The sequence below is a fragment of the Xiphophorus couchianus genome, chromosome 7, assembly GCF_001444195.1.
Source record: "Xiphophorus couchianus chromosome 7, X_couchianus-1.0, whole genome shotgun sequence".
NCBI lineage: Eukaryota > Metazoa > Chordata > Actinopteri > Cyprinodontiformes > Poeciliidae > Xiphophorus > Xiphophorus couchianus.
Window position 1 is genome coordinate 9,806,349 of NC_040234.1, and position 21,032 is coordinate 9,827,380.

Here is a 21,032-nt window from a genome sequence, read left to right on the forward strand (position 1 = left end):
AAAGTATTTTTAGTTTATCTAAAATGGTGAAAAAAAAATTATCATTATTGAACACTGGAAAAAGAAATACATTTTTAGTTGATCTGATGGTGAAAAAAGAATTATGTATATTATTATTATTGAACACTGGAAAAATAAATACATTTTGGACAGCTGGCTCTGTAGCTCACCCATTTGGCTTCTTGAATGTCCTCCACTTTGGGCAGCATGATGGCTGGAGGAAGAACCTTTGCTTGAAGAACCACTTGCAGGTCAGCCTCAGCTAGGCCACTGGAAACCGAATTTATCCTCACACACTTCTCAGTCCGGCCCAAGTCCAGCTCTCCCAAAATCTGAGCGATGGTCTCTCTGGCTTCAGCCTACCAAACAGAGACATAAAAGACACACACATGCACATCAATTATGATTATTTTAGAAACCTCCTAACTCTATTGCAGGTTGAAATTAACACAAAATGCGCTCAATCATTTTAATTGTGTGAAGTTATTACATTCATTGTGGACGAAATGAGGTTATTTTAATGATGGACTGTGTATTTCAACAACCACTTAACATTCAAAAAATAGTAATATATATTCATCAAATTATAATTGAAAAACACGACAGGGACATAATCAAAGTCAAATGTCCTTAATAGATATGTAGCTGTTTAAATTACATTGAGCACAAGCACAAAAATAATAATAAATGAGTGATCAACGAGTTTATACATCAATTTGGCATAAATAATACATGATAAAGCATTTAAGAACCCCCACTGTGAAAAAAAAAAGTTTTTCTTTCCTTCTTACCATGTCTACAGTCTTAAGAGTGGGCGACATGAGAAAATAAGCAGTCAGTTGATTGGCTGAACATTTCCATTTATGAATCAAAAGAGTCATTATTCCGGAAAGATTGGCAAAAATACATTTTGTACTATCCTGATTAAAAAAAAAAAAACTATAAATGTCAGAGAAACATTCTGCACAATAATTGCTTATAATATATCTGATTGTGTGAAGAAATCTTATGACGCTAAATAGGAATGGATTACTAAAGAAATACTGCCTTTCAGCAAACAGGTTTTAAATGAATAAAGTAAAACTGTACGGCAATAAATTACTTAGTTTACACTTTGCAATGTTTACGTCTAAATGTGAAATACATGTAGATCAAATGAGTCACATTTTGAGTGTTGCATCTACAACACAGCAACATCCAACATTCAGTTTGGCTGTACCAAAATGTAGATTTTTGCATCAGTTGTCAAGATAACATGTAAACATATGCAAAATATGTATTTGTATATGTCTAACTGATCGAAGCTGTTTTCAGCTTAAGATCCTTTATTCTCATAGTAGCACTTAACCTCGACAGGAAATAGTATTCCCTTGCCCATAAAAACAGATGTGTTCTGAGAAGAGTAGATCTGAAACTATCTCTCAAATGTACAGAAAATAAGATTCTGCTGAGAAGTTCACAAACATTGACCATCGGCATGAATCCCATGCATACCTGCGTCACCATCCACAATGAACTGTGGTTTTCCATCTCCAAGAGAGGGTGCCGACCGAGAAAGAAGCACCTGCTCCAAATTCAACATTTGAACTTTCAAGCTCCACATATATACGGAGCTGCCAATATGGACAAACTAAATCCCATCTGGAGAACAGTTTTATGCTCAGATGAAGCTAATCCCTTTAAGGTACGAGCTAAATATCATTTTGCAATATTAATGATTTGTAAAAAGCAGTGAGGAGGGTAGAAGTCAACGAGACACTGCTACACACTGCACAAGGTGGCGAGACTAATACAATATATTTTAACTTAAATTAAAAGGTATTTTTGATGAAAACTGAACACAGTCAGTGCAATCAGACAATGACCACAAACAAACATCTTAAATGGTTCTGGAAGGAATGAAGCATGCTACCATAAATATTCTGAGTTCAACCCAAGTGAAGATTTTGAATCTTGCTTAAAAGTGATAACATTTAGAATGTGATTGGTTTCTCTGGAGCTTGCAAAGGGAAAATTAGTCAAATATGGGAGTGAATGTGTAAATTTTAGACTCTATGTATAATTATGACCTTGTGTGGATCTTAGAAAACCCGCAAGAGATTCTAAAATTCTAATTTGACGAACAAAACAGTGTTTCACTGCAGCTGCTGCTGAATTTTGTATTTTAACTTTGGTCCGCCACATATGTAGCATTAGCTTATAGTTGCTGAGGGTTGGAGCTGTGTGGTAATTGGTGTTCTTAATAATATGTTAACGGCTGCATTATTCAATTCTAAGACTTTAGCTACTACTTCCATTCACTCTTGATGCGTTTCAAATAATTACTAAATGGGTCGTTAAAAGTAAAATGTTCTAGTAACACTTACTCAAAAAAAAGAACATGGAGTGCTGATGCACATGTGCATGAGTCACATGCTGGTCAGAACTGGAGCAGAAATAACAGCTTCTAGAATTTTTGTTCTGAAGGGATTTTGACAGATGCATTCCCATAGTAAAATTTTACCTGCACAAGTAAAACATCTGCCTAAATGCTGCTGTAAATCCTTATTAGACCGTGTTGATAACAGATAGCTAGTTGGCTAGGTCTCTTAAGCTACTGTTTTCAAACAGTTCATATGACTTCCTCCTCCTCACTGAATGAATATCCATATACATTTTCACCTCATGAACTCAGCCAGAACAACAGACTTGCCTTTATTAATTTTCTCTTGCGTTGGCATTGTGTCATGCAGACTCAAGTTTCACGTAACTCTTCAGCAACTTTCAGCTATGTTTTCTACTCACCTGAACTCAGTTGTCTTTTTCACACTATTTTTGACATTTCTCCATTCTGCACATGAAAATAAATATGGACATTTTGAGATAAAAGCCTGAACGCAACTGGAAAGAAAAGTTGTAAAATTATATACACCTTTTAAGGGTGTTGTTGATGCTAAATGGAGGCAATGATTTAAACATATATACTTACAGTATATGTCTCATATATATGTTTAAATCATCAAACACAACACAATAATATCTGGGACTACCCAAAGAAACTGATAACTTGTGCATCTGTGGAACAATGGCTGTGCTAACATCTCCCTGAGCAATACTTACTTATCATTGACTGTGATATGAACCTGGACTGTTTACCCTTTTCCTTATTTGCATTTTTTTATTTGCTTTAGTGCCATTTTAAATCCTATTTTTGCATTTATCTATTTGCATCAACAAGAGTGGTTTCCCAGTTCTGTAAGAACGTTTTAATAATATCCATAAGCTGTGCATGCCTAAAATGCAAATATATATTACGAAAAATGGCAAAATACCGGATGCAGTCTCATGTTGTTTTTCTGAGAGTCAAACACAATGAGGGTGCAAAAATGAAAAGAAGCCTACACACCCAATTTCTATCAGCAACCAAGTGGCACAAGCAGCTTTACTCAAACCAGATGTTGCAGCTGCAGGAATTAAGAGAAAACATTATGGAGTGGAGAGAAAAAGTCCAGCTATGGGAGAGGAAAGAGCTTCTGTGGGAAAAATGTGGTCTGAGTTAAGCAGTTTGAGGAAACAGTGGCTTGAAAGTTGTCAGCTCACATTAGAGACTAAACTCTGATATTTTTGCATTATATATGTCTGCATAAATGCAATACATCATGTATATACATTATAATTTATTTATTTGACTTTACATATAATTAATGAAATTATTGAGAAACTATTTTCGTGTGTTTATTGTTTAACATCAGTGCAAAATATTTTAACTGTGTTTTGATTGGTGGACTGACCATTTAAGTCATGCAAGTGTTGGCGTAGAGGAAAATACATGGAGGGTAGCAGCATAGAGGGGCTACAGTTCACAGCCTCTTGTAAAAATTTCAGAGAATGAAAGTAAACTTGACTTTAGTTTTATCTGAGCATTGGGGAAGCTGTCAGGAGTCACAGGACTGAGCAGTTTATGCTCTGATCTCTTGGAATGCAGAACTATACTTGATATTCTGAACGCTCCTCCAATATCAATAAAATCCAGTATCAAACTACATATCAAAGATTTAGCCAGATTTAACAGGGGTCACAAGGCGGCTGAACTGCTCCGTGTCATCTACGCCTCCCTTTTTCCATCGCTGAACTAGACGAGAGGGATCGTCACACCATATGATGAGTATGCTGTGATCTTTGACTTTTATGCAAGCCCTTCTCTCTCTTTCTTTGTCTTGCTGCCGGCCTCAGAAGCTCAGGCGGACCTGCAACTGTACAGAGGTAACTTAAAACGGATGGGCCGATTTATGAAGCCCTTAAATCACTAATCATAAACCTGCTACTTGGTGGATGAAATTCTGTCTGTCCCTCCGCTGTTCATGGCAAAAGGGGGAAAACCGATCTGTGAGAACTACAGGCCGCTTTGTGTGCCCAAAGTCACAGAGATCCTTAGCCAAACAAGATACACAGAGAACCAGATGAGATCAATAAACAGGGTTTATACTATTCACAGATCAAATAAGACAGTAGTAATGCAAGCTGCCACTTCAAAAAGGGAGCCTCTGTGAATATTTTCTTTCTTGTTTCATGTAAAGTGAGACTCATCATATGGATAGCCTCTTGAACTTCTCTCAATTGCTGAATCTGATACTAGAAACAGGCAGGTGATGATGCACTATCCTTCCCTTCATCTGCCTTTCTGCCTAAAGAAAGAGATTATTCTTCCAGATACCTTGACCCCGGAGGTATCCTGTACTCCAAGCTTGAATAAAACCTTTTGAAAGCGAGATATTTTACATTAATGGACAGCCATCCAACAAGTTGCTTCAAAGCTCCCTCCCCAATCGCCTGGTCTCCCACGGAGAGCTCACCCCAACGTCAGCTCCGTCTACCCTTTGATTCCCTCCATCATTCCCATCATTACAGGCCGACACACAAGCGAGCGAGCAGACAGCCAGGCGGACGGGGCCGCAGAACGCGTAGACGCACACGAGAAGCGTTTCAAGTGCAGAAGAGCTGACCTTCCAGGAGAGCGAGGGCAGCTTCTTAACACGCAGCCTGAGCCTTGACGCTCAGGTTCCTACGGAGTGCTGTGTATATGTGACACAGCATGGCTGCTGCCTTGTAGACACCACATCAGACCGGAACGTCCAAACTGATGTGTGTACAGTCCACAGCAGGACCAGCTTCCTCTTCAACATCAGATCATGGATGTCTCACCCTCCTGTCAAGCTTGAAACAAGCGTTGCCTATGGAGAGCCTACGTGCGCAAGTTCACCTAGTTGACACATTGAATTTAAATCATTTCTCCTTGCAGCTAGAAGTGCAGCATATACTGAATACAAAGTAGATGAGATGAGGTGAGTTATATGGATATTTTTAATGAGCCAATAGGGGAATAAACAGCGATTGCATGTTATTAGTCAAATTTCTATCCCACAACAATTCTAGTATTTGATTCCATGTTCCACACTATGGACACATAACACAGAGGACCTTAAACAAAGGAGTAATTGAGGTTTGTTAGTTTGTTAGTTTTTCGGATTGTATCTCTCTAAATTAGGTCCATGGTTCTAGGAACTTAGGAGTTCCTAAGATCACGGTTTTCTACTTTCTAATTTCTGCTCCTTTTGCCTAAAATCTTCTGATCAACTCTTCCAGTTTAAAGGTTTGGAGGCCCAGAGAGCTCCGATAATCAGTCAAAACCGAGGTATTTTTTTCCATAACTTCCCCGCTTCCTTTTTCAGTGGTAAGAATTTTTGGAGCGCCTCGTGTTTCGTCTTCTAAGTGCTGATGTGGCTTGAAATTTCTACTTTTGTCTTCTGCCTTATTGTCTACTTTTTAACCACTGCAATGTTCAGCTGATTAGTCACAGAGATATTGAAAAATAGTTTTTCTGAAGTCCAGGCCAAGTGTCAAATCATTCCTTCCAAGTGCAGGTCAAACATCGTCTCTAATGATTTAAATCATTTTATGATCAAATGTGTTCCTTCTTATGTGCCATTGTTGTAGGTCAGGAACTCTAACCTGTCTTAATTGATGAACACTGTACTGCATTTCCATATCCATTAAAGAAAAATAACAGAGTAAAATAACATCCACAGATGTAGAATTTCTGAATGAATCAATTAGTATTTTAAATCTTAAGTTTTTGGAATGTAAATCTAAATCCAGTCTGAAAGTTGACTTTTACTACTTAAGAGTGACTTTAACGCAAGTCTGAAACTTGAGTCACCATTCCTCATAACCCATTATGAATTTGTCCATCTGCATATAAATGTCCCAATCGATTCAAGTCACTTGAATCTACTCATGATCCAATCTGAGTGGATCTAATCCATACTTGATGTTTCTAGTTGGGGCATCTGTAGCTTACATAACTTTCTTTGAAAGAAGCTAAACATATCAGCCACATTTGAGTTACGTCTTAGATGTTTACCTCTGGGATCCCATGATATGTGTACCTGTCCAGAACAGCCCAGATAACCCCCAAAATTGATAGTTCCACATTTCAGCTGTTGTCACCTTGTCTCTCTTTAGTACATTTGACCACATTCATGCATTCCAAATACCATCCTAATGACTCTGCTGTAGACCCTGCTGACATGGATCAGTGAGTTGTCTCATTCATCATGCCATCAATACAGTAGTAGTGGCTGATCATTACTGCCTCTGAAAGCCAATATCCAGAGTCACTCTTTTTGAAAATCTGCCTTTATGCGACAATTGCACGTGTCAAGAGTGGAAAAAAAACATATTTGTTTAGATGTAAGGAGAGTTGGAAGTCTTGATTCACAGTACAAGTGGTTGTTTTCCACTCTTCTTTTTGTACCTTTTAAGGACCGGCATTTTGCTACCTGCTGCGCAACTCACAATGCCATTTAAAATGAGCTGTAGACTCTTACAAGTGAAGACTGCCTGCCTGAAGTGTTGCTGCATAACCATTTGTTTTTCTTCTGTCAGTGCATGCGTGTTAGGGAGCGTGTGTGTATGTATGCACGTGCACATACGTACGTGCATGTTAGCAGGCTTCAAGTCATAGTGAATGCATTCTGACAAGTGACATGCTGCACTCCTGAAAGCCGGAGTGAGATGACTGTCTAATTCAAGCTACGCTGATAACTGAGATGTAGCAGGAGGAGATTCAGACCTTCAATCTGTCAGTTGGAGGCACAATGCGTTATGTGTTATCCTGTCACGGAGAGACAAGAAGACACGGGTAATCGGATAGAGTAGGAGAAATTTGTAAATCATGATACTTGCTTATCAAAGTTGGTAAAAACTGACAGGCTTGGGTAGGAAAGCAACAGTTTTTACACACAGTTAGCATACTAATTAAGCATGAAAATATATAATTAATGTTCTTTGGAGTACAGTTTATCCTATCTGTAATGGGAAGTGACTAAGCAGATGCCCATCTACCTTGTGAAATTTGATAATTGAGTATTTAATTTCTGCTCATTTTGCATCAATTTACCTTGTTCCACAAAAACTAAAAGCAGTATTAATAACAAACTCAGGGGACATACTAACAGGAATGTGAATGTAATTTTAAAGGGTTAGCTTGGATTTTTTAAAAATGGAGTTCTGTAAAGTTACTATTGGTAATAGTTCCCTGTCCTGCAGAAGAGAAATGTCACATCACCTTGAACAGGAAATATTATTGCTTCTCATATTGCAAAACCTCATGCCATGTCAATTCATTACATTAGTAAAGATTTTGAAAAATGAGCATATTCAATATTGTTACTAAATACTTCAACCACCACATCGACTCTCTCTTCAATGTTTTCTACAAATCCCACAATGTATCCAAAGTTCCTCGGATGCATCGAGGAGATAGGGGGTGGAAGGGTAGCAAGTGTCTCTTATTTCTTGCAAAACAGGAGATATTTGCTTATTTTTCACTATTTTCTCACCCACATCTGTGCTAACCCTCATTCTTTGATGCTCCTTTCTTCTTGTAACCCTCCCTTCTCTGGCATAAGTTGCTCCCTGGTGTTGAGTGTACTGAGAAGCCCACTGCCATGGAATGATGTGGGTTATGGCTGCCAGTGAAAACACAAGGGTGTAACAGGATAATGGAAGCTTTCGGGAGAACCTCAGCCTTCACCTTTTATTCCTTTTCTTACTACTACTGCTGCTATTTCAATACACTTGAACTGACATTTGAAAGAGTTGCAAAAGTTGCCAAGGAATCAACAAGCAATTCGTAAGAAACATGCTAAAACGAGCTTTGCCATCACTCATCTATGCCCCATGACCTCTTGTTCGACCACAGCACTCTCCCCATGAGGTCTCCAGTATTTATATGACACCTAAAATCACACATACATTTTGACAGACAGTAAAGCTCGGATTGGAAGGGCTTTCTGATCTGACCAGCATGGAGTCCATTTTCTGGTTGAGCATCTCGCATCCCGTTTGTGAATCTTGGCAGCCTAACTGGGAGTTTCTCTCAAGTCTCTGTGGTCATGTGAGGTGTCGGGCAGGAGTAAAAAACATAAGGAAAATGTGTATTCATCTACAGTGGCTTGGAACAGGATCTCTACACACGGAAGATTTTCAGATTTTGTCATGTTAAAACCACAAACTTCAATGTATTTTTGGGGAGATTTGATGTGATACACCAAAACAAAGTAGTTGTGTACTTCCATCCACTTTACTAACTGTAGGGTTGAAAGAAAATGATACATGGGTTTTAATTCTTTAACTTTTTTTTTAACTATGAATACAAATCTGCAAAGTCTGGCATGTCATTGTTTCTATGGTCCTGAGTCAATACAGCATTTTCTAAGGCAATTATGGTGCCCCGTCTATTGAAGTATTTCTTTAACCAGGTTTGCTAACAATTATAATAATATTTGAAAAGTCTTTGCAAAACTTATTATTCTTAGTCAAATTTGATAGGTAGCATCTCTCAGCATGGATTTTTTTATGTTGCCAACTGGATTTAGCTCTACACTTTCCTTTGACCATTCTAACACATTAATAAATTTTGATCTAAACCATATTTGGAGAACCATTGCTCAGGTTAGCTGCCTTACTGATTTATGCTTTAATAGTCATATTTTGGTAGGTTTGCAGTTGCTCTATAATCTAATTTTGAATTGTGAATTCAATGGTGCTAACCAAAACGTTCAAAGCCTGGGATGTTGTTTCATAATCTAATCATCTCCCCATCTCTGACTAGTCTGTTATGTTTCTTGGTCATCATGATGTCGTTTACTCAACAATGATCTATAACAAATCTATGGGGCCTTCCCAGAATACCTGGATTTACAGTGAGTTTAAACTGCACACAGGTTGACCATTTACTAATTAGGCAACTTCCGAAGGTGTTTAATGGAATTGGATTTTATTTAGGGGCATCAGAGTAAAGGGCGCTGACACAACACAAATAAATACAACATTGAAAACCACTTCATACTTATGTGCTGCTTAGTGTTGATCCACAACATAACATCTCAATAAAGCCACTGATGTTCATGGTTGTAATCTGAGAAAGTGGGAAAAAGTTAAAGTGATATGAATACTTTTACAAAGCACTGTACATGTCTTCCATATTCCAATTTTGCAATATCACTCCTGGAACGGAGAGTTCCAGGAGCACTCTCCGTTAAGACCATACCTGACTGAATCTAGTTTTAAAGCAGGGAGCAAAGCTTTCTGTATCCTTTGGAAAAGCACACTGAGCATTGAATCGAGGTCATGCAGCAATTGACAGTTGACTGCATAATTTATGTTAAGTTGGAAATCTCTGGTGTCAGACACAATTCATGCATACAGCACAGCTCATGCTGACTGACAATCAGACAAAGGTAATAGACTGTAATAATGTAATCCATACAACAATGACCTGTTTGTCATTCAACCGCTTTTAATGGAGGCATGAGAGAACCAGCTCCAGACCACCGGTAAATGGTCCAATTGGGCATATAGAATCACAGAAAACACCACTTTTAACCCCCTCCGACCAACCCCCACTATCCACTTTTGAGTGTTTAAGAGGGTAGAGAGGTTTTCCCCACGCTAAAGGAGTCATTCCAGCAAGAGTATGGTTAAGGAGGAAAGTGACACAGAATGCTATAAAGCAAGCAAAGCAGAAAATTTATGCCTGATTGAGTATTCTCTGATTTTTACTTATGTGTACATTTGTCTTAGTTACATTACTACTGGTAATATGATGCTGGCAGTGGGCATAATAAATACAGCCCATTGTATGAATATTAGGGAAGGAAAACTTTTTATTTACAGTCATATTTTGGTTAATAAGTTAAGCATTGTGCAATGACCTAACTCATCCCCTCTGTGATGTTAGTCAGAGATTAAATGTGACAAGAAATAATCACTATCATATCTGCAAAATAAAACAAACAGAATCAGCTTAAAATATCAACAATAGAGCTCTCCAAGTTCTAAATATCGGCATCTGTTTTAATTTCTTTGCAAGTTACTTCAATAATTTTACAAAATCCTTCAGCCGTCATTTGTTAAACTCATACCTTGGTTCATGTTTTGTTACTTACAGGATCAAAAATCTACATTACCACAATTGAAGCACACTTCCTGATTTAAAAGCTTTAAAAGCTGCTGAGTGCCCACTGCTGGAGCACTGACACTTCACTAAGCAGCTACGTTTCACACTTCAGCGAAGTTAATTTGCCGTATCTACCCAATAGCTCAGGGTCTCCGAGGAAATGTAGCGAACCAGGGGTGAAAACCCAGGGGGACGCTGGGTTCAGGGTGCTGTTTGTTGTCTGAATGTACCTAAACTGAACTGCACGCAGTTCTCTCCATCTCTGTTTTATTCTTACCAATTCTGCTTTTAATGCGCAAACGTCTGTGTGTGTGCGTGCGCGCGCGGACATTAGCACATACAGACGTGTGCGCATGTTTCTATTGTGCCCGTCTTGTGTGCAATTGCTGGTGTGTGAGAGGCGCTCCCCGTCGTGTCGGCCGCGCCACTATGCCATCTGGAGAGGAAATCGAGTGTGAAGTACAGTATAGTTTGGGACCAAGCTCCGTGGCAGCGGCTCAGCAGTTAGTTCATTAGTTCCAAACTTCCAGGGATTAGGAGAGACTCTCTGCGGCAGGGAGGCAGGGGGGAGTCATCGAGGATGGAGGGACCCATGTGGGGAAAGGAGAAGGGGAAAGAGGAACACCAGGAGGAATACTGGACCAAAGGGCACTACGAGACAGAGAGGGAACATAGGGGGAGGGAGAGATAAACAATTGTAACCCTAAGGACACTAAAGAGGGGGAGACAGGCAATATAGAGAACAAGACGGCAAGGGAGAGAGGAGGAGAGAGGACAGGTGTAGCCGTCAGTTCCGCTCCAGGGTTTTAACCTGCCCTCCTTATTCCTCCACCCCACTGATCATACAGATATGATGATATGTGTAAAAGTGTTAGAGCAGTCAGCCTTGTCTTCCCCTGTCTTCCTTTCCTCCTCCCCATCAGGTCCACAGTGACAGTTAGCAAACTCCGGCTGCTACCCTTTACTCTCTTGTCTTACCACTCTACCCTCTTAAACACTCATTATTTCAGCCAATGTGAAGTGCACACATTTCATGAGTCAAAGTGGCAATTACCACACACAGTTCCAGATTTCAACTTCCAATAGAGTGGGGGTGGGCTGATCATGTACGTTTTTTGTTTAAATTCATAAACTTCCTTTTCAGGTGAAGGTGATGAGTAATGAACAGAATACATTAGTGGACATATAATAAAACAGTGGTGGTCAGCAGCAGCAGCCCTATTTAAAGCGCATCCATGCATACGCAGTGACTAAGTTCACACTTCACCCAACCCATTGTGGCCTTCATCTAAACACTGCTTCAAGATGACATTTAAAAAGCCAAGCCTGTGCTTTGCTCCCATTATACATGCATTACGAGACTTTGAGTCATTGTTGAGGGCCTTGCGAGCCTTGCCGAACCCACAGAGCAGACTGTGTGGTTGTCATGGTGAATATAATCGCAACGAGGCTACACACTGTAGACACTGTCAGCGCGAACACACACACACAGCAACGTAGACTGTAATAGCTAGAACGCCCATTCATTTACCGATCAGTGGGATCCATTGGCTTAATAAAAGACGTTATGAGGTATGTTTGGAAAGCTTCCAGCAAAATATGTCAGCACAGATAAGGTGAAAGTGTATTTAGCAACATCTGATCTTTGTAAAAAGTATGCTTTGCATTAAATTTGGTGAATAATTGTCAACAGAATTGACCAAAGACACCCATTCAATCCAATTAAGGAGCAAAATGTGCCAAAACTTGTTAGACTTTAAAAAGTCTAGAGAGGAGGGACATTATTTTTTTCCTATTTTTAGGTAGAAAAACAGATGGATATCTAAGAAAATGTCGCAAACTTTAGTGGTGCACCATGCTTTCATTTTATAAACTCCAAAAGAAGTCAGACCGCAGTTGACGTCAAATTTAAGGCGTGTTTCCATCATGCTTTTCTGAACATTTATCCTCAAAATTTTAATTGGCCCAAGACCTCAACCTGACACATGAGAAAAGTGAAAAAAGTCTCTCCCTGGAAAAAAACAGAGCTGTCATTTCCAACAATAAAAGTACCACATGATTCCAAACATCTGAATATGTTCTATAAGCACTGCAGGTGACGTTTATTATGTCATAATCCATTTAGAGAGAACAGAAAAGTAAATTTTAAAGTGCTTAACTACTTTAAAAGACAATGAATAAGGTTGATTTCTATTCATTTAAATTAAACAATTATACATTTTTTAGGTGTTCCAGTCACAAAATGTGATATTTGCCTTTTACATAGTTAAATGAAAAAGTGTTTAAAACATGAACATTTAAATATGGCTAAAAACTAAATGTTTCATGACTATCAACATTAAGGAAATCTGTAAAATGGCTGCAGTTTACTGCCTATAAATCCTCTGCAAAAATCCTAGGAAATAGGAAAGATAAATGTCTTGAAATTTAAATCACTGACATCCAAAACCAATATGATGCCCAAATAAGGTACTGATTTTAGAAGAAAAGCTATAAACCAACAACTATTGACATCTAATTCTTCCAGGAAAAAAAGGATGTCAATACCGTGAAGGTGTTGGAAGAAAGGCAGTGGGGAAGGCAAATTTATTTATGGAGCAAATTACAGCACAACAAAGAAAACATACTGTAGCCTAGAAGCATTCCACACTGAGCTGAAAGCTAACACGGTGAATAGCAATGTGGTGGAAAACCTGTGCTGTGCTGATGTTTAAAAATGAGAAAAGGAGGAAGTAATGGGATTATTGGGTAGAAAAACCACTGATGTAGAATGCAATTTTCCTGAAGTTAGTGTTGGTATTTTGATGTGCATTACTCAGAGGGCTGCATGTGGAAGACAGAGTGGTAAACCTGCTGAGGAACATTATTTTCCATCTTAAAAGGAATGGTTCTACCCTGTTGCTAATGCATTTTTGTCTTCAATTGCAACAGCACACGTCAGGGTGACAAGTGCAACCCACCAGCTAATCGCTGACATAAAAAAAAAAAAGGCTTTTCAGAAAAATTATTCATGTCTTATTCAAAATATATAATAATTCCCACCAAATCCAGTCAGAAATACAGTGATTGGCCAGTGTGGGCTAGTGTGTGAAATATGTAGGTTGGAGCTGAGCAGTTTTGGCAGGAGTCCAGCCTCAGACTTTTTCCACTAGCCTGCATGGCGCCTTCTGTGCTGCATTCTTCTCCACGTTTCCCCCTTCAACACATTATAAAGACAGAAGCTCTGAGATCCACCAGCGCAGGGTCACAGTTTCTGGCCTGTCAGTCACACAGGCCATCAGCTTATTGTCTTTGTCTACTACAGGAACAGCCTCCAGCCATATCAATCATCTTTATTATCATGACTTAAAAACCTTTGTTGTTTAACTTTTTGCCTGGGCTGCCTCTTTATCCTGCGCTCCAATCACGATTTCATGGGCAGTTCAGCCGAGCCAATGGGGAGGTTGAGTGGGCAGGAGGAGAATGCTTTTAACCTGCTGCATCTGGCGCTTTCCCACTGCTCACCCAGTGGGACGTGGTCACCTTGCTTTAAAAGGCTGATAGGGGGGCACCCGGGGCTTTTCTGCAACCACAATAGGGTGAAATGTGCTCGTTTTAAACATCTCACTTAGGTAGTTTTCCTTTTCAGTGATTAGGAGCAAGCACCTGTCTGGCGGAGGGAGGTGGAATTAAAATCAGCCAAGATCACAAAATCAAGCATGTGTTTGTGTGTTCCCTGCTATCCCGTTTATAGCAAGCTGATTTTCATTTATGCGATGCACAATAGGTGCTTTTTTTTCTTCTTCTTTCTTTTTTTTGTACCTTTTTGGTGAGGGCCACGCCATCCTCACAGTCCAGAACGGCGCAGTCGACATCCAGCAAGGCCAGTTTCTTCAATTTGCGTTCATCATTGCCAGGGCAGTAGAGAACTGCCCTACGGGGGATGTAGCGCAGCGAGGAGCCAGGAGACTGATGGTGATGACAGCATGCTTGGGTATACAACTGCCAGACTGCAGGCGGGAGCCAGCCGTTCTTCCTGTCAGCACAGATATATACAAATGTAAGTGCACACTGGCACAGGGACATGGGCATACCTTTGTGAATGTGGCACATTTAAACAAAAATCAAAGCATGAACTTTTTTTCTCTTTTGCATTTCATTATGTTAGAACCACAAACTTCAGTATATACTAGTGGAATTTAACGTGACAGCTCAAAATAATGTATTACATCATTGTGAATTGAAAATAAAATAACAAAATTGTGGTTTGCATTTGTAATTATCCCCTTTGTCCTTACCCTGATACCCCTTAATAAAATCCAGGGTTGCCGTAACAAGTCGCTTAATTTTTAAACTAATTAAATTACAGTATAAAATACAGTTATTCTGTGAAGGCTGTAGAAAATTCCTTAGAGAACATTAGTAAACAAATGACATCGGGAAGACTAAGGAATACAACAGACAGGTCAGGGAAAATGTTGAAGAGAAATTTAAAACAGGCTTATGTTTTCAAACAACGTCCAAAGCTCTGAGCATGTTACAAAGCTCTGTTCAATCCATCATTGGAGCATGGAAACAGCATATCTACAAACCAAACAAGATATGACTGTCCACATAAACTAAAAGACCAGGCATGGAACATTATTCAGAGAAACTGCCAAGAAGTGCATGGTAACATTGGAGGAGCTGCAGGGATCCACACCTCCAGTGAGACAATCTGCTGAAGTACAGATAGTCCTCGACTCCACAAATCTGGCCTTTATGATGCTGTTCCTTACAGAGGCAAGGAAGCTGGTGAGAGTTGTTGGGAAAATGGATGGAACCTGCTAAAGTCTAGAAGCTGGGGAAGACGTTTAGCTTCCTTTGTTGCAGTGACCCTGCACTGCAACAACCACAGATACTAGGGAATTATTTAGATTGCAAATGTCAAACTGTAATCCTAGAGGGTCAGTGACCTGCGACTTTTAGATGTGTTGTAGTTTCAACACACCTGGATCACAAACTTTACTCACTACCAGAATTCTGTAGAACTTAATTGTATGTTGAGGAGCTGACTTAGCAAAGCGTGGTAGATTTACCAAGTCAAATTGCAGATCTAAATCAATCTGCGTAACTGCAGAAAGTGTCCTATAGACACTTTACATCCAGTCTGACTAAGCTTAAGCTACTTTGGAAAGAAAAGTTTCTTCTGTACATCTACAAAGCTGGTAGGGACATAAACCAACATACTTGAAGATAGGTCCTCCTACGAAGTGTGCACTTAAGGAGCTGAATACAAATGCACACTGCATACACTTTTATTAAACCATCTATGTTTTTTTTGTCCACGTTAGAGGTATGTAGTATAACTTTATGTTAATGTTGTTCTGGCTTTACCTCAGCCATATGGAGAACAAAGTATTAAACTGCACCTATACCACAAAGAAACTGGTAAAGATCTCTCCAAAATCCCCAGGAATAGCCCAATTGCATCATGATCTCTAAGGAAAGACGAGTTTTCACACAGCTGGTGATAGGTATAAAACCAAACACAGAGCACTGTTCTGTCTCTTTTGCAGCTATGTTGCTGCACAGGAGGGACCTCCGTACCTGAACGCCTTGATCTCGCTGGACGAGTAACAGACTGAATCTTTGAAGACTAACCTTAGATTCAAAGTAAAGCACGACCTGCTTTTTTTGTGCATCAGGACAGCCGTGCCTGAACCTGGCTCCAGCTGGAAGACAATCTAAGCATAGATTCTCCAAGAAGAGTCAGGTGTCTCTGACTATGTCAACAAAGCCGGTTTCCCCACTGCCTGAGAGAAGGTGACACAAGAACAGCAGCACTGTGTGCGGAATGTGAGCAAAGCGCCCCTAAGCAACCGCTTACTGTTATGTAGAACCAGTAAGTGATTGCGTTTGGTTCAGAGGTAATTAGATTAGGGAAAAACAAGGTAATTATTGTGCATTTCACTGTGTTTTGCTGTGTTTTACATTTTTCCAACAAGAGCAAGCCCCAGAGCTGCTAACTCGAGGCCATCAATGCTACAGGCTAAAAGTACTTCAGTATTTGTAGTCTGGCACTGTGAGCTTATTCCTTTGTGTCTGTGTTTTGTCTTCCTGTTCCCTTAGTAACTCGTATGAATACGAGTTACTACAAATTAGATATGGGTGTCATCTGTCATGGTTGTCATTTGACCCACTTGCTAATGCTATTGCTCTGCAATGGCCAAATTCGAGACATGGCATTACTAAACCTTCCATCCGCCCACAACTTTGCAAATCCATGCACAACTTTTGGTGCCATCTTGATAGTCCATAGTTACCTTCCACCCATCAACATGATGGCAGATAAATACAACATTAAGATTGTAAAAAGTTTTATTATTTTCTTAATAAAAACTGGTTTGTTTCCAAGAGAATTTGTTTGTGTATGTTTCTTTCTGTAGGGAATGCCAGTGTGCAGATGCAGTCCTTATCTTTTGTTCGATAGTACCATCTCACCAAGCAGGTATTCATAGAGCAATAAGCGATACATACAGAACAGTGCAAAAACACAGCCATACTCACCGCTTTATTGTCTACAATCAATCCAGATCTATAACAGTAGTCTTGATAAAAAAAAACAATGCCTGTAATCATCAAATACACCTAATTACAGCGGTAAACACCATCTCTGCCAATAATTCTCTCTGGATATAAGAAGGGTAGACAGTACGCTTTATCTGAGCTGGGCAGAAGAAAAGCAAGAACAAAAAGGGATATTTGTTAAATAAGGGTGCTGAATTATTCTCTTTTATTTGTCTTTTGCTCTCCAACGGAGCTTAAGTGACTTCAATAGCTTACTAATCCTGTCAACTATGCTTCTCTGTGCCCCCCAGCTCCAATAAAGTTTAATCTACACAGAGATGTTGCAGTTTGAGCAGGTAGTTAGAACCAATTCAAAAGGTTTCAAACACTTCAGTGCTTCTAGGCATAAACCCTACAAACCAGAAGCCTGGGAGAAAGTAACAAAGATGAGACAAATAGACTTTGGCCAAAACCATGAGAACTATTGGACACATAAATCACTATAAATACAATTCTTTAAAATAGGTAAAATGAGTATTAAAGACACGTTTATTTTTCATACTAGACATCAGTAACAGCCCAAAGAAACAAAGAATTTGAGGAAAACACTTAAAAAATGAAGTGATAGATAAAAAAAACAATCCACAGGGAGTATCTGAAATAACATATCTGAAATGTTATTCAAAACGTCATAAGAAAGTCAAGAAACCATCTGAAATCTGTCAATATAAAGCATTCCTGCTGCTATGTACACATTAATATCAGCAGGTTTAGTATTAAAACATGGATTATAAAAGGGTTTGTCATAATCAAAATATTACATTAAGCGGTACAATAAATAAAAGCAATGAGACTTTCTCAAGACAAAGTCTTACTATTGCAAATTGGAGAAATCATTTGGAAAATGGAAAAAAAAAAAACACAATTTTACCCTGAACTAGTCACCACAATATTATTTTAATCTATAAAAAAGGAGACTAAGCAAAGACAGGGTTCAAGACAGAAGTTTGTGCTTTCTAAAGACAATGTGTGAGAGAGGTAATTGAACACAATTTTGACTTGTATACCAACTGCTGGCCAGCTATTTTATCTCTCCAATGATCCTATCCGAAGTGTGAATGGAAACTGATAAAAAGTCCCAGAAGGTATGCAGCTCTTCTCTCCAGTAGGTAAGTAGAGTGAGGGAGACCCCAGGACTCTTGGTTCAGGGGTGTTTTATCTTATTTGCTTCCTTTTTTTTTCTTTTTTTCCCCTCCTTTTACCATCACAAGTTATCATACCATGGGGCTGTACCGCAGCTGTAAAGCGGTTAGACTCAGCCACAGTGACAATGTTTACTACTCTAAGATCAGAGGTAGTTGTGTAGTTAGTGGGGTTTTATATTGCTCGAAGGGGCTGGTTCTTATTAACACAGGACCACAGCAGACATAGCGCCACAAAAGAAAATAGAGGAGGATACAGGTCCGAATTCAGGAAGAAGGGGCCGAGTCATGTATTTGACTTCCTAAGGTTAGTTTAAAATCTAACTCATATGTGTTATATTTGGTTCTAATACCACATCATTATAAATAATCTTCTTGCTTTTCTTAGTATGACAGCTCTGCCCATTGGGTCAGCAGCACTTTGCAAGCATTTTTGTGTCCATTTCTCTCCAGCAAAGGACAACCATTCCCCAGGTAACAACCGAGGAATTGATCTTCAATACAACAGAAAAGGTGTCAGATGATCTGACACTCTTGTTTCAACATCTCGGTACAGCCTGAGTGTATTACATACACCTTGAACACACATACTTGGACCTGGAGCTTTTTCTTATTCATTAGGTTGGTGATTTTTGTGCCAGTTTATTATATCAACCTTCTTACCTTTGAAAATACTTGCCATTTTAATCCTGACTTGTCAAATTTTAATATTTTTAGTAGCTCAAAAAACGTTATATCATTTTGAAAGTCTGAAGTTGAGAGTATTGGCCGCATTAGTTACTTCAGAAATAACTCACAATAGACTGACAATACATTTCCAACTGGCCAAAACCTGTACGAACGACCCTGGCTTAATAAAAGCAAACAAGAAATTAGGCTATTCTTACTTTAGTTCCTGCAAAGCCATAAGTAAAATGAGAAATGTTCAAGTTCCTTCACAGACCACATGGCTTTGCATCTGTTTGACTAAGCACAGTTATGGTGATTAAGACCAACAAAAATGTAAAATGCCTTTTATCTACTCTGGCGATGAAAGGTCCCAGTCTTCTTAACCCAAAAAGTTAGGTTTCTCAAGGGTTGAACAGTTCCAAAATCACTAAAATATACCAGCACACATTTCCTACATTCCAAATGCATTTAACGAGATGCCCTTCAAAGTGTCTCAGTGACCGGAGCTTTCCCTAAAAGTAGAGGAACACTCACCTCCTTCCCTTTGTTGAAGGAAATTACTAAAAGAAGGCCTCTTAAATTTTCCCTCACCTATGATAAATTCAGATTTTGTTTGGAAATATTTTAAATCATTAAAACGGTCATGATATCGGAGACAAAGGAGTGCCATACATTGCTCTTATTAAAGTAACACCGCACCCTGTAAGTTACAAGTAACATATCTGCTGCACAATTAACTGGAAAATGGTGGAATTAATGAATGAAGGAGAGATGGAAGAAGGAAGGTAGGACAGCACAAAAGAAGGAACAAAAAATGAAGGAAAGGAATTAAGGATGCAAGAAAGGATGGATACAATAAGGGAAGGTTGAAAGCAATGAAGGAAAGAAGAATGGAGGGAAGGAAGTATGCAACCAAATTGGAAAACCAGATGGGAGGATGGAAGGCACAAACTGAGGATAAAAAATAATGGATATTTTTCTATGCTGTATGTTTAATCTTTCTTTTCCAGAACTGAAAAAAAGTATTTGAATCAAATTCCAATCTTTTCCAGACAGTATGGGAACTTTGATCACAGAATGTCTGGTACCATCTCATCCCACATCCAGCTGCTAACCATTGACTTTGGCCTTTTGCAACTATTGGACAAAAGTTTGTTGACTGTTTCAGGGTGTTTCCTGAGAAGCTTAAAATGCTTCTAGTGTAGTTATGAATTGAGGGAGTTCAGCTTCAACCCGGCACTTAAAATGCATAAACTAGAATCTTCCCGGAATAATCTTAAAATATGCTGAGCCGGATAGTCAACGTTCATAATTACTGTGTCTAACGTTAAACAGGTCACACTGTAAAGATCCCTGCCACTTATTAGTATCAGTGGCAGGGATCTAATAAATATTGCTTTACAGACAGTTTGTAGTAATTGCTTCATTGTAATGACCCGAAGAACACTACTTCTTGCAACTCTCCTGGATTCCACGTGGCAGCATAATCGCCTAATTCAGGTGCTAATATTCATCCTACTACATGAATTACTGCAGATAACAAGAGGCCCACTCGAAAACACACTCTGAAGACAGCCTCCCTCTCAATATGTAGATTTCCACAATTATCTCCAGCCTGGCGGCGCGGACACAAGCTGTGTCTAAAACGCACAAAATTAAAGATCTGCGTTTCCACCCCACAATAATAAGGCACTTCTTAATGCGTGTACCCCGTTTGGTGGTCTGCAGTGCTTAAGAATCCAGATTAAATTTGGTGAAAGAATAAAAGATGAATAAAGAACAGGGAGGAAATCGATGTTTCTGAAGTACCAACCAGCCCTCTTCCCCCCTTTCACCAAAAGCTGTCAGCAGGGAGGAAATAAAATGGTCAAGAAATCATCAATATTTACCAAGCTACACGTCTACCTGCCTGTCTGACACTTGGCTTTTTAAAGAAAAAGAAAGCTGAAGCATTCCCTCGCATCTGCTCAACCTCCCAGCATGATGCTGCAATGTGTCTTTTCCTGAATTCCCCCCTCGCCCCCTCCCTCTCACTATGCTGCTTCAGAACTAGAAACACAAGTGATGGTACGGAAATGTTGAAAAATTAACCAGAGACATCCAAGACAAGTCAGAGGACAGAATCAAACACT

The 21,032-nt window shown here is 39.2% G+C and overlaps 1 protein-coding gene across 1 annotated transcript in view; it reads right to left on the minus strand.

Moving 5' to 3' along the window:
- The window catches only part of clybl (citrate lyase beta like), a 65,126-nt gene that overhangs the window by 16,542 nt on the left and 27,552 nt on the right, over positions 1 to 21,032 (minus strand). Inside the window, exons 2-3 of the mRNA XM_028022355.1 lie at positions 14,303 to 14,516; positions 171 to 359 (exon numbers count right to left, since the gene is read on the minus strand). Of these exons, the coding sequence (XP_027878156.1) occupies positions 171 to 359; positions 14,303 to 14,516 (403 nt within the window). The remainder of the gene's footprint in view (positions 1 to 170; positions 360 to 14,302; positions 14,517 to 21,032) is intronic.